The sequence below is a fragment of the Echiichthys vipera genome (assembly GCF_963691815.1).
Source record: "Echiichthys vipera genome assembly, chromosome: 14".
Taxonomy (NCBI): Eukaryota; Metazoa; Chordata; class Actinopteri; order Perciformes; family Trachinidae; genus Echiichthys; species Echiichthys vipera.
Window position 1 is genome coordinate 17,914,351 of NC_139839.1, and position 20,620 is coordinate 17,934,970.

Here is a 20,620-nt window from a genome sequence, read left to right on the forward strand (position 1 = left end):
TCATTGTGCAGGTGTTTATTATGAATTGGGTAAATAAAAGAGAATAGGTTATACTAGTTCAGATGATGAGACACAAACCAACATAATGTAGTGTATATCTGTCCAGAATGCTTTTGGAACACAGAAATGTAATAGTCTTTATACTGGCAGTACAGGAGTATCCTCTACTGTTTCTGAACATGTTTTTATCGAGTTTTCATTATGATTTCACCCAGTGACTGCAGCTGAGGTGGTCTGACTGGATTCTAGAAGATATTCTCCATGTGACATATAATCGAGGAAAACACCACACAGAAGAAATATCCCCAAACTGTCATTGATTATGCTGATTATAGCCTACACTTCGAAAAAAATGTTTTCTATTAGTTTGTAAGACAGTGATGAAATAATCAGCACAGGAAAAGCTCAGGTGTATCGAATAACTATTAACTGTCCAGGTCAGAAAATTAATCAGTAACTACATTATGACAGATTAATTGAAAAAAGAAAAATTACAAATAATAAAAATAAGCCGCTTGATCAGTACTCTCTGACCAGCCTGCATTAAACCAGAGCTTGAAATGCAGTCATTAATGACATTACTTACACCTGTGCTTTTCCTGTGATGCTGTCAGAAAGTCTGCCATGATTTTCAACCACTGTCCATCAGTGCAATTCAGCATCACAATCTTTCATTTGTCGGGATGTTATGAGCCATGTGATTTGTTATCTTTGTTACCAACACAACAAGCATCTGTTATGATTAGTTTTTATAAAAAAAACTGGGCTCGTGGTGTGCTTCTTATTTTGATTAAAGATGTCAATGTGGAAACTGAACCGTGTGGACCTGATCGACTCTGAACCAAATTACTTTAGACAAGAGACATTTAGTACAGACTAAGCTCAATGAGTGTTCCTGTTATGAATGCCTTGTGTACATTTCAATAAAGACAATGTTTTGTGATCTCTAACTGCAGCTTGATGTCAGTAATATATTGTGGGATGTATTTTTTTTTATAAAGAAAGAGCTGCCCTTTCATCTTCAGTATGTTTATTCTGTTTTAATCAGGAAGTGGGATGGAAAACGCAGAGTTGCTGAACTATTCGTGAGCACAGGATATGAAAGAGTTAAAACGGTACAAAACACCTAAACCCACTTCCATGTCAGGATGAATCATGGTGCATAATATTCATTCAACATATAAAACCTAAAATGAAATGTACAATGTGCTGTGTCCCTTTACCGTGGCTACAACAGAGCCAACAGCAGAGGAGGAAGCTAGAAACATTAAACCATCATTTACAAAATAAGTATGTACAATATAATTGCCTCATTTAGTCCATTTTACATCTGTGGATTAGAAACAATGATTTCTTAACGGAGGAAAGAAAAGAAAGTTTAACTAGATGTCAGAGTCCATGTCGCTGTCTCCCCCTATAGATCTGAACTCTTCGCTCTCATCTTCACTGAGCTGGACCTGGGAGAGCACAGCTGGGCCTCTCCTCCGTGCTTCATCTTCTTCATCTTCCTCCTCCTCTTCGCTGATGCCGTACTCTTCTCCATTTCCCACGTTAATGGGCTGCATCTGACTCCGGCTCTCTGTCTCCTCATAGCTGCCGTAACTGAAAGACAGAAACAGGACGCCGTTAGGGGGAGGGAGATTCGTCCATCTGGCTGAAGTTTGTCTCCGAGGTGAAATGAGGGCCAGAGGCTAGCTGTCATTCAAGAGGCCGTGCCCCTAATTATTCATAAACTTTAACCAATAAAATAAAAACTATCCTGGTACAAAACAATTCACCCCCCTCAGTGTTGTCATGGAGATATGACCTAAATATACAGACAAGGATGTTTTTTGTACCAGGCCTTAAACAGGTTTAATCATGCTTTGAAAATGGCCTGTTTAACAGGGGGGTCAATGAGAAATTGCTCTATTATGACGAACCTGCCCCTAGTAGACACTCGGCGAACTGCCATTTTTGGCACTTGCGTATTGGATCAACCAGGGAGTCGCTGTGGTTGGGGCTGGATTTTAAATTATAATTCTTAAAAACACTTGAGAGATATTCTTAAAAAGAAACCCCTTTTATTTGACTGCAATAGTTTGAATTGAAATTAATATCTGGTATCTGGTCTCCAAAAGGTAATTTTATTAACTTTTCTATTAACTTTGGTTAACGGTTCATGCTCTTAATGTCATATTGAAGCTGTATCAAGTTGCTTTGCGGTGTACCTTTATTGTGAGGCTGTTCTTTGTCAAAGGGGATTTTATGGATCGGTCACAGGTAGTGCAATGTATTCGTCGATGTTGCTGCTTTTTCTGACTGAAATCTTACAAATTCCTACTTGATGTGCACACCACTACAAGTCATTTGATGCAGGTATAAATATATATTACCTGGATAAGAACATTTGAAGAGTTTAAGTTACAGATTGAGGCCTTCACCAATAACACAAAGAAGCAAATATTGTTTTTATCGTCTTCAGTAGATGAAAAAATAAATCTAGTGCCTACTTTCCCGAAGAAAAAAAATCTCCAATGGGTTATAAATTGCTTGTAATTTTTTTTCATCACGCCAGATGTCCTTTTTTTTATGTTTTAGAGAATCATTTAAGCATCTGCATTCTTGCGTACTGGGCCAGTTGTACCTGACATTGCTGTCTTCCATCTGAGGCACATCATGCCCGTCCCCTTCATATGACATCATGCTCTCGTCCTGCTCCATGCCCATGCGAGCCGTGTCTTGAGCTCTCCGTGGAGGTGCAGGTCGGACATCCAACTCTCTGTCAGAGTCGCTGCCGCTCTCCGACAGCTGTATGGCTGGAGGGGCCGCACGAGAATTCAGAAACAATGTTACATACAACACAAAGGCTGCACGAGATACTCATGAAGGACTTATACGTCATTGTCAGTTATCTAGAACATATAGACAGAACATCAAATATATACATTTTATAATGTTTTCACTTATGCCATTAAGCACAATACTGCTGCCATCTTATATTCCACAGTCATGCTTCTTTTTGGTTATTTTCTTTTATAAATTGCTTTATTCTTTAGTATAGCTGTGACCATGTTCTGCTGCCTCCCTGGCACTGCAGGTGGACTTACAGGAGAAAGGGTTGTCGCCTTCCTCTTCGCTTGCATCGTCCTCTACGTCGGACATGAGCAGATCCTGGTACAGCACGCTGGCTTGGGCTGGGCGGTTAGGTAGTCCGTCCTCTTCCTCCTCCTCTTCCTCTTCTTCCTGGTCATGGAGACGTCTGCGAGGCGGCAGCAACATGTCCTCTTCATCGTCTTCATCCTCTAGATCTCCGTCTGCGTCCTCCGCCTTAAAAGACAGGAGAGATAAATTAAGGATAAATAAATAATTCAATCATTCAAAAGTAAGCAAGCTGAAGTGTGACAGTGTATACAAGTCAATAAAAATTACAAATCAAGAACACAAAACAATGAAATAATAGCACAATTAAATTGGTCAGTTTTTTGGGGAACTTTACCTCTAACAAAATTGATGGTGTGGACAGAAATAGATTGTATAATTTAATTAATTTGAATTAATTTAAGTTGTATAAAAATGACTCCATTTGAACACAACCAGGCCATCCAAATACAATAATGAAAATAGGAGAACGCAATGTATATAATGTATGTTTATACTTAAAGTTTGTTAAATGAGAATTTTATTACGCCACGATAATGGCACGAGCTGAAACTAAACTCTATTATTATGTACAGCAGCGGCGACCTCGTCACCAGCTATCAATAAATCTGTCTTTCTTACAGGAGCGGGAGTTTTGGGTTTGCCATCATCTTCCTCCTCAAAGCCTTCAATGTCCACATCTGACTCTTCCTCCCCGGGTCTCCTGCCATGGCGACCCTGAGGGGCAGGATGATAAAAGTCTGATGTTTTGCCAAAAGACGGAGCCAAGAAGCAAATATAACTACACTTATTTTATGCTGTTATGTTATCTGTAATGTTCTGGACCCTGTTTCAGAAAGATGGTTTTAGTGAAAACGCTGGGCTTGTTAACCCAGAGATTAAGTGACTATGGTAACCGAGTTTCTCTCCGTCTCCTCCCTCTTACAGAGGCCGACACGCTGTTTCATTTCCTCGTTGATTCAGTCTGAATCGTAGCGCATTCATTCACAGCGGTCGACTGAATGTCAGAATCAAAACCTGGTTGTATATTAATTTGTTACTCAGATATATATAATGTTATCGTTTTTATGAGGCCGGTTTTTGCTCTCACATTCAAATATTACACAGCATGAAGTCACCAGGTCAGTTCTTATCTTCAAGTTTTTTTTATGAAACAGTTATATTTAAATGTCTATTGCACTTAAGCTCAGTTTAAAATGTAAAAATTAGCATGAAGCTGCAATGAATAATTATCTCTATCACTCATAATGTGATTGGAGAAAATATGTGATTACATGTATATTATATTCCTGAGTGAGCATGGTCGTGGTGCAGAATGTAGTTTTGAAAGTGAGTTACATATAGTCTCACGTGTTTTAACAGCATTTCAGTGACTCTGTTTGAATTGACTACATTTGTTGAAGTAGCTGAAATAAAGCCCCTGAATCCACACACTGTATTTTAAGTACAAATCACTAAACATAATTACTGTATCGGAATGTGAGATTACAAACATGTCTGTCTTTGTTCTATATATATCTTTTTATCTTTAGTTACTGGCCCCTGTGTTTTGACTCCGTCAGATTAAAGGTGAACAAATATATTCAAAATAAAATTTAGGCAACAGCCTAATTCACTATCATTTGATGTTTCTTTGATTTCTTTTTATATCTGAAATTTTTTTTTATCATCATCAATGGGGATTTTATTATTGCACCGTTTTCATTGTCTCCTGTTTTTAATAACTGTTGATTTGTTTCTTGTGTAAAGCACTTTAAGATACATATTATGTTATGAAAGGTGCTATATCAATAAAGATAAGAGTCAGATTCCACCACATTATCATACATTAGGGAAATGTCAGTTTAGTAAATGATGAATAAATGACAACACTGGATAAAACTATCATAATAATTTGACATCTTTATCTTTCCTTTAAAGATAAATGTGCTCAGTATACATGCATTGATATCTTAATGCCCACTGGATTAAAATGAAAGCTCTGCTTTTTATTTACCTGTTTCCACGTGAACCTTAGTATCAGAGCTCCATTAATGATGCCTTTGTATGTTCAGGTTCAAGAGTTTTCCATCTCAGGGGCAACTCAAAGTTCAGGCTCAAAGTTTATTAAACCTGCTTTCTGAAACGGGGCCCTGGTGTGACAGACGACTTTAATATGAGTAGGTGCAACAAATTTTGTAATCAAGTGGGATGCTATGAGGATAGTTTGAGGAGAGGTGGCATGTGGTTAAGAGCCTTATTTCTGTCTCTCTCCATACCTGCCCCCCTCTCTTCCCTGGAGCAACCATTAGAGGTCCCTCAGAGAAAAGGCTGCTGGTTTCTCTGGGCAGACTCCCTGAAGCCCCGCTGTCAAACAGATCAGCAGGCTGGCCGACACCACACAGAACGGCGCACACACAAATGGAGAGACGGGACAAGAGGCGGGAGCGAAGGAGAAAAACAGGGTGGGAGAAAGGAGACACTACGGTGAAGAAACTAGACTGTAGAGTGAAAACATGAATGTCTGGAAAGCAGAGTTAGTGCAGAGAACGAGTGAAGAAAAACAAGGGCTAGGAGAACTACAAGGAGTGGTGAGGAGACTGCTGCATGTATAGACTACCTGAAGTGGCATGTCATAAACAGCTGGATGCCTAAAGTCTATTGTCCATGTAGCGAGACACCCAGGAAACCACCATTTATAAATAAAACCCGGCTGCTCTCCTACCTGCGGTGTGTACGGCCCAGGTGTCATTGGGTCCAAACACTCCAAGTCTGCTGCATCTAGAGCGGCCTCTTTCGCAGTTGAGATGTCCTTCTCCAACTGGGTCAAGTGCTCATCATACTAGAGGCACAAAAACAAGTAATTATTACAACACAGGTTCCTATTTTCCCTGCTCATAAAAAATATATCATCACAGTTTAGATTTACAGCATAAACTCCTTTTCTGTGTTGTATAATTCTACATTCTGCCAATATGGAATTGGTTTTCTTAATCTATTTTCAACAATAGTGAGGTGTGTGAAAAACAGGAGGAATAACTATCCATTAGATGAAGAAGAAACTGGAAAAACTACTGGCCCTATTTTCTTGAAACTTGGTGGAAGAGTGGGCTGCGGAAGAACCCATTAAATTTGCGAAAAATTCAAGTCAAAACGTGAGATGAGTATGCCGTGGCGGTTACTACATAAATATTCATTAACATGACCAAGACTCAACATACCTCTGCCAAAGTTTGCTTGCACACATTGACAATATCCAAGGCTGTCTTGGTGTAAGGACTGTCTGGGCCTGTGAAAGACACACAGAGAGAACAAAAAACATTTTTACTTAACTACAGAACTTTCCTCTAAGGGCGCACTCACACACTGTCCATTCGTATCGTGCCCCGTGCTTGAGGGCGATTGTCCGCCCCTCCCTCCTCCCCCAAGGCCCAGGCCTGTTTGTACTCACATTAGTTGAAATGATCCGGGGCTTCGTTAATGCGTATTGCTTATACGTCATCACCCCTCTGGGATTTAGTTTTGTCCGACTGTTTTTGAACATTTCATCCATTCAGATCTGCAGTAAACACTCCACCTCCGCATCAGAGTACCGCAAACTGTTAACTATTGCCAATCTTTTAAAATGTCTGTCGCGAGGAACAGACGCATATAAACAGAGATCAGGACTTCTGTCGTTGCTCACGCTCATGCTCGTACACGTGTATGCTTTACTAAAGCCCACCTCTCTCAACTGGGCTGCGGCCGGCAAGCGTGCCGTGTCTGGGCGTGGTACAATTGTACTCACACTGGTCAAGCGAACTAGACTTTAGCTGTGAAGCGTGCTTGGGCACAGTACGAATGGACAGTGTGAGTGCATCCTAAGTTAGTCATGCAGTTTTTAAGGGGCACTCACAATTGAGATGATGATCCGTGCCGTGCTTCAGCGTGATTATCCCCCCTCCCTCCACCCCTGCAGCCCAGGCCCGCTTACATTCACATTACTTGAAATGATCCGAGCCTCGGCTCCATTGCTTCTTGCTTATAGACGTCTTCCCTCTTCTGAGTGTTTTTGTTTTCAAACTGCTTTTGAATATTTTTTTCTGACCAAAAAACCTTCGGCGGCATCTTTTGTAATGTCCGGGGAACATTTGTATATAAATAGTCTCAGGACTGCCGTCAGTGCTCGTACACGTGCACATGTTCGTGCTCGTACATGTGCAATCATGCTATACAGAAGCCCACCTCACTCAACCGGGCCTGGGCACGGAACAGTTGTACTCACACTGGTCAAACAAACTAGATTTTACGAGTCATACGACTTGGGCATGGGCCGAATGACAGTGCACCATAAGAGAGACTGACCTAAGAGGTCACGATAACAGCAGTGTTAACATATTTACCGTTGTACTTGATACTGTTGGCGTGGATGAGACTGATATCTGAAAGGAACACATCTCGGTTCTGGTATTTGTGTTTGGAGATGTACTGTTGAAATAAAATACACACAAAGAAAAGCACTTTGTGTTACATTTACTTGTATTGCTGATATTAAAAATATGAAATGAGCATATTTGTTTGAAGGTTGACACCTTGTATGACTCTCACCTTGCGGATGCTCTCCAGATCCATGGGGCTTACAATCACCTTATAATAATCGGGCACAAACTTTTTGTTGACAGGATGGTGAAACGGCCATGACTGTAGTGAAAGGAGGAGTTAAGAGATCATTAATTTATTCTGCGTGTGAACTGATCAGTGCTCTGAAATCGATTAAGGTAAGAAGCAGGGGCCACTCACATCGGGAACCACCATCATTTTCTGGGTCACGATGTTGTCCAGGATAAAGGAGAAGGCCACCTGATCATCATCATCCAGCAAGGGGTTGATGGCTTTCTCCAGCCTCACCAGCCTGTCCTCCTTCTGCACGCACGCACACACACACGCACGCACACACACACACATACACACACACGGTAAATGTGAAAACTCACAAAAAAGGCCGGAGAGATGTGGAAAAACATTTACATTTAAATTAACACTCACCTCTTTCAGTTTAGCATCGCACAGGTCCAGCATGGACTGTGCTACTTGTGTTATTGGATGTTTTGCACCTGGTGGAACAAAAAAGACCCACCTTAACATTTAGATGTGGGTTGAAATTGAAAAAACTGAAACCAGAGAACTTGAGTCAAGAGAGGTGCTTAAACACGTTACTCATAACTTTACCATTGTAGGTGGCGCTGTTTTTGACGATAACTTCCACAGCTTCACGGAACTCCTCCCTTGATGGGTACATCCGCTTCCGTACGTTCTCCCTCAGCGTCTGCAGGTCCATGGGCCGCGTGATGATCTTATAGTAGTCCTTCACAACCTTGGCATTCACTGGTGTGTGGAATGGATACGTCTAGAAGAGACAAGCAAAGTAAAAATGAGACAGGAGTACAGTAAAGGAGCCGAGTGGAAAAAAATGAAATGTTTCTGAATGAGTGTGCGCCTGCAGATCTTACATTGGGGTGATCCCGCATGTCATTGATGATGCTCTCTAGCACAGAAGACAAGGTCACCATGGGGTCTGTGCGTCTGCGGTGGATAGCCTTGTGTGGTTTCTGTGAATGTTATGAAACAAAAAAATAAATAAAACAGCTAAAAGGGACTCAGTTCAAAATGTGTTAGAACAAGCAGTAAAACATTGCTTACGTTGAGGTAGTCACAGTGCACAGCGTTGCCTACGCGCCTCTTCTTCTTTGGTGGGAGCTGTTGCTTGGGGAACTTGAGCACTAAAGACTTTCGCCGCACCTCATCAGCACTGTAGTAGAAAAAAGTGTTAGGAACTGTGAGGGTGTAGAGGCCACAGACCATTCATTTATTAACACTATATCAGAATGACTCTTATGGTCCATGGACCAAAATTTAGAAAAGACCACGGTAGTTTATAACTGGAACATAATCCATTACCTCTCGATGAGCTGTTTGCCCAGCACGATCTTGGTGCCCTCCACTTTGATCAGTTCCTCATTGTCGTTGTGGATGACAGTCTTTTCCAGCTCCTCCTCCTGCTCTTCTGTCATGGCAACAGGGTTAGAAGGCGGTGCGTTGGTCTGATAGTACAGCGGGCAGAACTTGTTTGTCCTCATGTGTCCGATGGCTCCACATGCACCGCACTTTAACTAGGAAAAAGAGGCAAACATTAAGGAAGAGGAAAAACAATCTGCTTGTACTATATGATAGTACAACTGAAAGAACAATACTATAAATTGACGTGACATCTACACCAATGGAAAGCCATTGGTTTGCATTTAGCTGGGTTGCAAAAGAGAGTATAGCAATATATAGTATATAGTAGTGAATGGGCAATCTTACTTTTACCTTGAGGTCTGGTCTCTCTTTGACCTTCTTGGCCTTCTTCTCTGGAGGTCCCTTGATTTTGTCTTTCTCTTGGTTTCTCTTCAGTCTCCTCAGCTGCTCCTGAATACGCCGGCGCTCCTTCCTCATCTCTTCTCTGTGCTGCTCATCGAAGAGGGCAAACTTTCGTCTGCAACCACAAAGTTACACAGTTATGGCTGCTTTGCATTCACTGGTTCAGTTGTGATGATGGCATGGGCCTAGTTGATTGGCATTTCTACAATATAGGCTTGCAGTTTTTTTTAATTATGACATAATTATAACACCAAGCTATATAGATGTGAATATTATTAGCCTGAATAGCCTTAGTCTGATGGGTTATGCCTGTGAAAGCTCACAGTTTGATTAGTGAGACTCACATGAATTCATCATCCTTGGTGGTTCTGATCCTGGTGTAGGCGTCGATGACGGAAGCTTTGCGTACTGTCTCGCAGCGAACATATTCCTTGCCGTCCTCGTCCCTGAATGTGCGATAGATCTTGAGTCGCCGTCCTGTCGCCGAAGAGTTTAGGCTGGTGACGGAGGATGTGTCATCGTCCTTGTGGGAACTGGTGGATAAGGAGCTGGCTATAGAGTGAAGGGTAAAGTATAGCTTACAATAAGAAACATTTTTCAACCGTACGCAGCTAATTGAGGAGTGTCTTCAGCACGCTGTAAAGATCTCTGCCTTTCAGAAACACAGAACTCACACAAGCCTTTGCGCCGCTCTTTGCGTCCCTTGTTGTCGCGATCGCTCTCCTCGCCCATCAGCATCCTCTGCAGCTCCTTCCTCTCCTGCTCCTCCCTCTCGCGAGAAAGCTGGGAGCTGGTCTTCTTGTTCTGCAGCATGTTCTCTATGTTCTTCCCCATCTCCTCAAAGTCACTGTCCTCCGCTGAGCTGCTGTCTGTGTCCGTGGAGAGCACCTCTGTCGACTCTAACACTCTGTGATGGGGGGAGCAACAAGAAAAAGCACTCAAGGTGTGCTCAGAGAGAATCCTGAATAACACATATGACCCTGAATAAGAGTCTCACTTGTTCTGCAGGTCGAAGATCCTCTGGCACTCTTCCTTGTAGCGCTCCTGGTGCTCAGCGACAGAGAAACGAGAGCCTCTGGCAAACTTGCTCATGGGTCCCTCGCCAGACCGCGCCTGCTCTGTGGACATGGTTCTCACCACGTCAATCACCTCCCAACGTGAGAGCTTCTTGATCTAACACACATACAAACATGCAATCACTTAAAGCAGCCTGAAAGATGAGGTGATAAAAAAACTGTTGGAATAATTGTACATAAAGTAATCTCATATTTACTCCAATTATCTTTACATATAATCTAACCTTACTTGGTATGTGTGAACAGCTAATTTGTGTAGAGTTGTTTTACAGGTAGAAGAAATCAGATAAGCATGACTGCTGATGGGTCACCAAAGAGGTATGTATCTGTGCAAAAACAGACACTGCTCAACTGATTAAAGGCAGAACATTTTTTAAGGACGAGCAACATGTGCCCCCTCTCCCTTAGAGTTGTAAACTCATAAAGATAATGAATTGTTTATATGTGACGAGTTGCAGTTGTGTGTCCCCTCACCTTTAGAGCTATAACTCACATTGTAACTAGGAACCACCGAAAGGAAATAAAAAGAAAGGGCTCGGCAGAGTGTGCTTCAGAGCGGTAGGAGATTGTAACTGAACGCATCTCTGTCCGTTCTCCTTGCAAGTAAAACATATAACTCTTGTCTTTCTCTCTTTTGTTATGTTTTGGATGTTTTAGGTTGCTTGAACCTGACAAAAACCCACCCCAAAAGTAAAGCCATATGCCTTTCTTCCATTTTTCACTGGACAGGATGCATAACGATTCCCTCTTGAAATATTATACCTCAGATTAAATCTCAGTCCAGAAAAAAAGTCCTTTGTCTAACTAAACTGAAATATAATATACATCAAATAAGCTGTCGAGACCGTTTTTTTTGTTGATCACCTATTAACAGAGGAATCCCGGAGAGTCGCTACCAGCCAGACATGGATAACACTGAGTAGCTCGGGGCGGAGTGCTGAACCATCCAAAAACTGCTTTTTTTAACCACTATTTAACACTACTCGAGAATTTTACCAAGCCTCTGCAGTAGCATGATAAGAGTTCCTACACATAAAACAAAGCACCATCAATCTAGTTAGCGGCAGGCTTCATCCATATTGAGAGGCAGCTCATACAAGTCTATTACCAAATGCACTGGAGTTCAGTTCAATACTTTCCTCCTTGAACCTCCTGGTTCAAAGCTCCACCCCAAGCTAATCAGTGTTAGCCATGTCTGGCTGCTTGCGGCAGAATTACTCTGTAAATAGGTGATCAACGAAAAAAAAACTGTCTCGATGGCTCATTTTATTTATATTCATGCCGAAAAAGACCATGGTATGCTTATACGGCGGAATTACACTTTGACGAATCTAAACTAAAACTTATCAATCCTGACCTCCAAGTCGAGTTTTTGCAGGTGTTCCAGTTAGAGTGAATAAAAGACGAGAGAGGTCTCTTTAACCACAAGGCTGTACTACACCAGATAAGACCATGTGCTTGCATATCACAGTGGTCTTACCTCTTCTTCAGGAACACCGAACTTGCGCAGTAACTGCTTGGCATTCTTCAGTGAGAGTCTCCTCAGGTCAGCATCTGTTCCTGTCACTGTCTTCTTGGCAGGCTGGGGCTCTTTGTCATCCTGAAGAAAAAAATGCAGGATCAAAGTTTTCACCCTCCATATTTACACAATGCAGAACTTGTGGTTGCAGATGTTTTTGCTTTAGACAGTCAGACCTTCTGTTGAGTGGGCTTGTTGGGCACTTTGACGTAGGAGAAACCCTCTCCGCAGCCAGTGGGATCAGCCACGCCTGTCACTTCCAACAGGCATTTCCCCTTCATGGCAGAGATGAAGGCTCTTGTTGTGTTCCAAGGAGCTGTCCGCACCTAAGATGTGTTACACAGGATTAGTATGGTTTGATCTGAAAAGTATCTTATCTCAAATCAAACGCAGACCTAACTTCATTACGAGAAGCACATACCTCATCGTCAATCTTCATTTGAAAGTCCTCTTCGTTCTCCTCCTCCGGAGCGAAGAAGGATTTCTCACCGTATCCGGCATCCTAAAAGAAGCAAACAAACTTGTAGTAAAGCTGTGCAACAACACCGTTGACTATCTGAAGTTATTTAGAGGGAAATACTGTTACCTTGAGTCTTTGCTCAGCCACCAGCATGCTATAGTAAGCACAGCACTGCTCTGGAGATACCATGGCCCTGATCTCCTCCTCTGTAGGCAATCTGAAGTCGGGCTTCAGCACCCACCAGTTAGAGTCCATTCCTGGCATGAGGAAAAGCTAATGTTAGATATTTTCTCGTATCTGTAACCTTACTCTTGAACACAGAACGCAGTATTGTGAGCAAAATGAATGTCCTTGAGTTTCCATTATAGGTACATGTATGTTAGACTTGTCAAACATGGTAGAAAAATCATGACTTGCTGATGTAAATACTAAGCATTTGTATCCTGTTTCCTTATGCTGTCCTTAAACTACAACTTATCTTTATAGTAAAATCCATAGAAGTTGTTAAAAGCTTTTTCCCTTCTCCCTGCTTTCCTGTCTGTCAATTCAAGGCACACACAGTGCTGAGCTCATGCACAGTATATCTTTATAACCTCAATAGTGCCCTGGTCCAACAAATAATCATCGTCACTAAATGGTGGGCGTGCAGAGTTAGTGAATGATCGTGGTCTACCTGTACGTTTGAAGTCAGCGCAGAGTTTGAGTCGTTTCCTGATGCTGCTCTCTGAGTGTGAGGGAAAAGCTTTCTTTATATCCTCCATGCGGATTCTCCGTGGCCGGTCCTTGCTCTTCCAGAACAAGCGGTAAATGAACACCTGCAGAATACAGATGTGACAGTTGAGCATTTGCAACAACATCGGCTAAAGTTTGAGCTGAGAGTTCAGGCAAATAAACATACCTGCAGGAAGTCTCTGATGTGAGTATTGGCTCGTTTGGAGTTGGGCCCTGGAACCTCAAATAAGGGGCAATGCTGACCAACTACAACTATGTCCACAATCTCTCTAATGTAGTAGCCGTGTCGTGTTCGTAGAACCAAGAAATCGGTCTCTGGCATCTTGTGCAAGTAGATTGGAGCACGGAAGAGGTTGTTTTCAAATGCCTAAAAGAAAAAGACACCATCTCACTGTTTGCCATGATGATAGACCAGTGATGCTTCAGACATTTACCTCATCTGAATACTGAATATTAGACTGTGACGGTGCTGACCTGGAGCAGCTGTCCAGGATGAAGAGAACCCAGGAACGGGGATGTGTGGCAGTAGACCGTCTCTCCATATTTACAGTCGGGTGCTCCAGGATCCTTTCCAGGTTTCTGAAGAATAAAGTTACAACGCCATGATGTATTTTAGCATCTCTATCCAACAAAGTGGAAAACATTAAGTTGAAAGTGATTATCTGACAGAATTAAATACAGAACTATTAAGAAAACTGAAACAAATATGACAATCACAATTGCACATCTATTTGTATACAAGCCTGCATGTCTTGGCTGACAAAATGCAAAGTCACGAGTGGAAAACTAAGACTAAACTCACCCTTTTGTAGTAGTTTTTGATCTTAGTGGCCAAGCCAACTTGCATGATGAGAGGGGGGTATTCTTCGCTGTACTCTGCCAGGATCAGATCTCCATCTTTACCTGTCAGGTCCTGTGGGGTTCGCATGAAGAACATGTCTCCTCCTCCTGACGCCTGGCGCTCCTGCTCTCGCATCTATACAAAAGAATATTAACACATAAACCCAGTTAACCACACTACAAAGGCTATCTGAATGTTCATAGAGTAATAGTGCTTGTTCTTGTGCAGATCTCTACCTTGGCCTTCTTCTTAATGTGTTTGAGCAGCGGCTGGACAGGATGGGGACCTGGCTGAGCCAGAGCTCCAAATGAGTACTTCTTGAGAGTCGGCCGATGAAACTGGCGCAGCTTCATGGGCCCCATGTGCGTTGGGAAGAAGGGCTGCCTCAGCTCCAATGCTGGGATGGAGTGCTGTTAAAGATGCAACATTTACTCCATCAAATTATAAGACTTCTACACTTCTTCTGATTAAGCTTATTTCACAGGTTAGGGCTCTGTGCATGTACTCCTTGGCAGGTTTCCATCATGCTATTTACAGTAAAAATTACACTTCAAAGCATCTCCATGTTGATCATGTCCTGTCAGCTTTAGCTTTATTTTTGTGGGCTGTTGCTTACCTGAATGATGTTGCCACCGAACGTCCCCCTCAGACCCTGCTGTTTAGGATAGTAGAACTCATCATTGGAGAGGTTCCAAGGGTCCTTCACTTCAGGCTGGGACATGTTCTGAGTTGAGAGAAACAATATTTCCCACTGAAAGTAACGTCTTCAAACCTTTTCTATAATTAACTGAATTGTTAGAATACAAGTCTCTTCTGCCCCTTCATTAAAAAGCTTTGTTCTCTCTCATTAAATTCCATATTTTATCATTTTATATTTCAAAGCCTCACATCATCGCTGAAGAAGCAGACCTGACCTGATCTGACATTTCATATAATCAAACACATTCCTTCGGGCTGCCCTGAAGAGGCAGAATACCTGCTGTGGCTCGTCTTTTATCACCCCAGTCTTCCCCAACAGGATGCGGCTCTTCTTGATCGCTGTTTCCTTCTTATTCTCTTTTGACGGGGAGTGGGACGTCATCTCCTCCTTTTCATTAGGGATTTCTAAAAGAGACAACAGTTTGTTGAAATACGCAGACTGTCTGCCTCAGTGTAGTGACAACATTGTATTTTTAGGCCCCAACCACCAAATAATGCAGATGCTGGTACTCTTAGCACATAGTCTAAGACAACTGGCAAAGGTCATACTGTACATTTTAGGTCAAATTTCAATTAAAAATGTCATTTTTGAAATAAGCAAAACCATGATGAATATGTAGCCTAACAAGACGGGAATTGTGAATTTACCTAGGATGATGTTTTCATCGTTGGGATCCAGCGTAAGAACGGGGGGCATGAGCATGCGATCCATCTCCTGGTCATCCCAGATTATGTTATCTTCCCAGCGTCCATACACCAACTCCTCGCTGTCAATGGGGAAAATGGAGAACCAGGGCGAGTCTTCTTCCAGAGAGGCTGCGGAGGAAGAAATACAAAAGGATGACATTACAGAAAATGAGTGGTTAGCCTAAGATAAAGGTCTGGTGAATCTATGACTTTTATTGTGACCTAGGAATAAAAACTCACCATGATTATCGTGACTGTTTTTTTCCCGCTTAGAGCCAGAGATTGAAGAAACTTTGGGCATGGGTGGAGGCGTAGGTGGCACCAACAAGGAATTACTTCTCGTCAGACCTTTAAAATTAAATGCGATTATTCTTTTACACACGTGAAATATTACAACCTCTTGTGTTTTGCAGCTATAGTGTCATTGAAGTTTTATAAACACCACCGAACAAAAAAATGCAAGAGTCACCTCGGTATTTTTCCCCTGGTGTCTTACCCTGTTGTGCGTTGTAAGCATTGGCATTGCGGGTCATGCTAGAGGGCAGCCACCCTGCCAGGCTGGCTCGCTGAGTCTTTGTGCCCTTGTGTTTTACGTCCTCCCCATTCCAAATAATATCGTCCTCCCATTTCAGTTGAGTGACCATCAGGAAGAGCTCATTCTCAAGGTCAGATCTGTCTTTATCTTCATCATGATTAGCATCATCATTGTCTGCGTCCTCCTGCCTCAGAAACTAGAGATATATTACAAACAATGTCAATAACACAATCAGTATAATTCACGTGTTATTTCTACAGCTATCCATGGCTGCATACCTCATGTGCAGTCTCTGTTATTTCTTTAGGTATGTCCTGCTGCTGAGGCTCACTGCTCTCCTCTTCTTTTAGCTTGAAGCCGTAATGGAAGTTGCTTCCATCCTCAGAGACGCCTAGCATGTCGTACCAGAGCTGGGCGGGACCGTATCTCCATTCTGCTACTTTAGGTCGAGACTCTGCCTCCTTGTCCCCATCACCACAAGTTTGTGAGAACTTCGATTCTACTGGAGCCATCATGGTGATCTAGATGGCACAGAAAAAATAGTGCTGGATACAGTGACTTTTTGGCAGACATCTACCAGCTGGGCCCACGATATGCATGTAACAGTGGAAGATTTACCTCATCATCAGACAAACACTGCTCTGGGGGTGGAGGGAGTGCGTACTCGTAAAGCCATCCTGACTTCTTCTCCTGGCTTTGCTCTGTGGGCTCTCCCTCTGGAGGAGGTGTCCCGGGCTGATGGTCTCTGTGTTTTCGCTTCTTCTTCCTGCGGGCACTCCTCCAAACTGATGGCATGTTCTTCCCAGGACCAAACAGCCGTAAGAACCTAAGCACCTGGTAGAACATCAGAGAGACAGTGGGTTTCAGTGCACTGCTTGATTTTAAAATGATGATGACAAAATAAACCTTTAGCATGTGCAGTCAAATAAAACAATATAAAGATGATTTACCCTTCCAGGCCTAAACTCTGGGAAGAGCTCTGTGACACCCGGCAGTGCTTTGGCAGCATCTTTTTGCATAATACCAGCAAGAGGGAGGGTGAGCATATCCGGGGGGCCTCCAGCCCCCAAGCCCTGGCAGGGACGGTCAGTTTCTGACTCAGAGTCTGAGGAGCTGCTGAAGTCCACCTTATCAGCCGTAGAGGATGGCGCAATGATGGAGGGCAGGATGATGCCATCACCCTCTTCGCCAACTGTGAAGAGAGACAGTGACAGATCACAGCAGCAGCAGGGACAATCAAACATCATCTTCAAATAATCGTGATCTAATATACTGGAACTTAAGCTTAATGGCTATTGAGTTTACTATTTGATCAAGTGTAGTATATGTTCTTCAAAGGTAATCTAAAACTGTTAGCATCCCCACTGATTAACTACCCAGGGCAAATTCACTTTGTTACAGTCTCCAGAGTTGTAGCTTTAACCTCTGTGAAAGAGGACAAGCCAAACACAGCCGTTATGATTAAATGTCCTCACCATTTGCACTTGGAGAGGAGGGTTCCTCTTTCTTTGCAGCTGTAGGAAGACTCGGTGGTGGCGGAGGAGGCATAAGCTTAGAATCAATATCCTCGCAGTCAGCATCATAGTCATCCTCATCATCTAAGATTGAGGAATTTGTAAATGTTGAAAAGTGTTTACAATAAAATAATTGTAAATAAATGTATATAAAAGTAAAGAGTCCAGGAATATTTTGTTATCCTTGGCAGGGAGGGAGGAGTATACTGTATATGTATATATATATTATTTTGACTGTGCAAAAATTTTAAATTTGTAAAATTCAACAAACAACAAAAATGTAAGCAAATACTCAATACTAAGTTGATCACCTGTTGTTCTGCTGGGCTGCAAAGACCCCATGGCCTGACGGTATTTCTTCGTCTCATCGTCAGCAACCTCACTGATGTCAGAATAATCAACTGCATCTTCTGTGCTTTTCACCCAACCTGGATGCAAAGGCATGTTGAAAAGGTTACATTTGTTCAAAGTTCCTTTTTTATAGTTAAGAGAGATAAAATACTTTATTGTCCATCTATATTATGTGAGGTACAGTACATAGAGGAACCGGATTTCGTTTCCCTGGTCCCCTTGAACTAATGAACATGAAGTTACTATAAAGTGAGTTAAACTAACCTTCTGCATCCACACTACCAGAGTCTCTGCTATCCTCTTGATCACCGTCCTCATTGGCTGTGATCTCTGTAATGAGTGACCCAAGACCCAGAGTACCCAAACCAGCCAAATGCTTTTTGGACTCCTGGGTAAGAAGAAACAGCAGAGATGCTATGGATGATGATACTACTTAAAAACATATTCTTTAACTTTGGAGCAGAAAATAATCCTTTAAACACCCACATTGTCCAGAACACTGTCATCCTCTAGCTGTCCATCTTCATTGATGTTTCCAAAGAGGAAGCCAGTTAGAGAGAAAGGGCGATCTTGGTCCTCATCACTGTCTGAGTCCGACATACTGAATAGATAACAATTACAATGAGTTGCAACATGAGTGAGAGACATCACTGTGATCTTTGAGCGATGCATTCATACTGAAGATCATCAAGGACTAGCCTACATGCCAAAGGTATTCTTGGCTGTCTGTGTATCAATAACAATACATATATTTATTTTTGTTATTATTATCATTATTATGATGGCAGTTTTTCAGGCCTTTATCATATAGGACAGACAGGAAATGGGGTAAGGGAGAGAAGAGGGGAGACATGCAGCAAAGGGCTGCCGGTCGGAGTCGAACCACTGTTCCACCTGCCCCATTATATACATTTTTACAATTTAAGTTTCAAGAAAACATCATAGCAGGCTTAGTGTAGTTTCCACACTAGTCATCCGATGGAGGGTCATCCACAATAACTGACATTTATTACAAGAAACAAATGTATCTTTGACAGATTTTGACATGTTTTTGTAAACATTTTATTTAACCCTGTGAATGTTCTCATTTGTCCAGGTCATCGATGTCCCCAAAGCAATTTCAGTCAAAACCTTTATTTTACCAGGCAAGAATGGCTTAAGAGCAAATAACCTATTTTTGAGGCCAAAACATGTAACCTATGTGTTCATTTTTATTTTTTTTATTTTTATCTCAAATTAACCTTCAATCCTGACATTTGCATGAGGGACACACTCCCCCCAAATACAGAGAGACGGTGTGACATGTTGAGACATTTGTCAAGCAGAAATACTGCACTATTTTTCCAAGTTGTCCATGAGTTCTGTCTGCACCATGTATTTTATAATTTGTTATATTTTATTCATGGTACAGTAACTCTTTCCAGGGCATGTGTGTTATTATTAATTTTGAAATCTTTATTTCAGATGAAGAACAAGAAGACATCAGCAAAAATATGCGAAAATTTTACATATCAAAAATATAGCTAAACAATCTATAGAGAACAATAAATTAAGAATAAACCGTAGGCTATGTCTCCTAAATATGCAGTTGTGCTGTCAGCTGCACAAACATAAGCTTGAGTTTCTGTGGGTGTGTGCCAATCACACTCTTGTTTTAAAGATGGTGGGATGAAACTGATCTCAATGCAATACCAAAGGGACTGCTTCACTCATAATTTTGAGTTTCAAATTTGTAACAGAAAACCCTGATGTTATCTGCGCTGCAGTAAAGTGTTAAGGCAATGAAGCATTGTCTGTTTTCTTATCTCGATAGCACTGCGATGAAAACAAAACATCGCCAGAGTCATAGATGGACTTACCTTTCGTGGCCTAACTTCAGACGAGGTGAACTTGTGTTTCAGCCAGCTTTTTATCTGTTGAACACCAGCAGCTAACCTGCTAGTTTCAGCCAAACGTCGCAGTAAAGGGACTTAGCCGCGTTAGCTCACGTTTATGTTCGCTACACAAAACAACTCCAGTCCGTGTAGATACTCTCTACATGTGCTTGTATCAGCATTGTGAGGTTAAAAGAAAACAAAACCCCACAAAAACGCATTTAATGCAGTCTTTACACAGCCAGGTTTGGTACAACTTATGTTTTTATTTGTGACTCGGGCACTGCCGCCAGCTCCGGGAGCTAAGCTAGTTAGCCGGCGGAAAGTCCATGTGACCCGGATGGACAGAGTGAGACGTTCAGGCACCTCCCCGCAAGGTGGTAAACGGTGGCATTTACCACAAAGAAGCGGAATCTTCATTATCAGGAAGTTTTTGGCATTATGTGTTAGTATCCGATTAGTATGCATAACATAGCGCCGCTGCCTTTCAAAGGAAATAATACATTGTGCTGCATCGAATCATAAAGTATTGCTCCTAATCACCCCTAAAATACGTTTAAAGTTACATTTCCCTGCTATCATTGATACGGTTGATGCCTCAGCCCTTCCTTTTATAAAACCAGACAATCCTTTGTTAGTCCCACAGTGGGGACATTTTCAGTGCTACAGCAGCAAAAGAGCATAGTGCAAATAACAAAAGCATCAATAACAGATGCAAAATGTAATAATAGCCTTTGTAAACAGTAAAGAAAACAATTAAAATAGCTTAAAGAAAAAGAGGCAAGTGACAGTAAAACACAAAAAAAGATAAAT

At 42.0% G+C, this 20,620-nt stretch overlaps 1 protein-coding gene across 2 annotated transcripts; it reads right to left on the reverse strand.

Annotated features, from left to right (window-relative positions):
- Nucleotides 1-193: 193 nt before the first annotated feature.
- On the reverse strand, nt 194-20,094 carry taf1 (TAF1 RNA polymerase II, TATA box binding protein (TBP)-associated factor). Of its 2 annotated transcripts, XM_083926590.1 has the most exons (40): nt 19,793-20,094; nt 18,420-18,534; nt 18,198-18,321; nt 17,894-18,010; nt 17,544-17,666; nt 17,019-17,260; nt 16,687-16,902; nt 16,347-16,589; nt 16,030-16,264; nt 15,774-15,881; nt 15,495-15,662; nt 15,124-15,251; nt 14,764-14,871; nt 14,384-14,557; nt 14,109-14,282; nt 13,781-13,885; nt 13,473-13,673; nt 13,248-13,389; nt 12,701-12,831; nt 12,536-12,616; nt 12,291-12,440; nt 12,076-12,195; nt 10,517-10,692; nt 10,194-10,426; nt 9,864-10,071; nt 9,463-9,634; nt 9,058-9,269; nt 8,800-8,908; nt 8,610-8,708; nt 8,329-8,506; nt 8,146-8,213; nt 7,900-8,022; nt 7,708-7,800; nt 7,503-7,587; nt 6,342-6,409; nt 5,846-5,962; nt 3,763-3,858; nt 3,090-3,309; nt 2,627-2,798; nt 194-1,602 (listed from the first exon to the last, which is right to left on the reverse strand). In XM_083926590.1, the coding sequence occupies exons 2-40, from the start codon at nt 18,531-18,533 to the stop codon at nt 1,383-1,385; spliced, it is 5,853 nt and encodes a 1,950-aa protein (XP_083782716.1). In that variant the 5' UTR covers nt 18,534; nt 19,793-20,094; the 3' UTR covers nt 194-1,382. The 2 variants fall into 2 exon arrangements, with proteins under 2 accessions (XP_083782716.1, XP_083782717.1); XM_083926591.1 differs by lacking the exon at nt 3,763-3,858.
- Nucleotides 20,095-20,620: the final 526 nt, after the last annotated feature.

Excerpts from the sequence above, each read along its gene's own strand:
- taf1 (XM_083926590.1), bottom strand. The coding sequence starts at position 18,533 with ATGTCGGACTCAGACAGTGATGAGGACCAAGATCGCCCTTTCTCTCTA. Across the intron at positions 10,072-10,193 it reads AGAGCGGCGCAAAGGCTTGT|CCAGCTCCTTATCCACCAGT; the intron begins GTGAGTTCTGTG and ends TTCACTCTATAG. Across the intron at positions 9,270-9,462 it reads GACCAGACCTCAAGGTAAAA|TTAAAGTGCGGTGCATGTGG; the intron begins GTAAGATTGCCC and ends TCTTTTTCCTAG.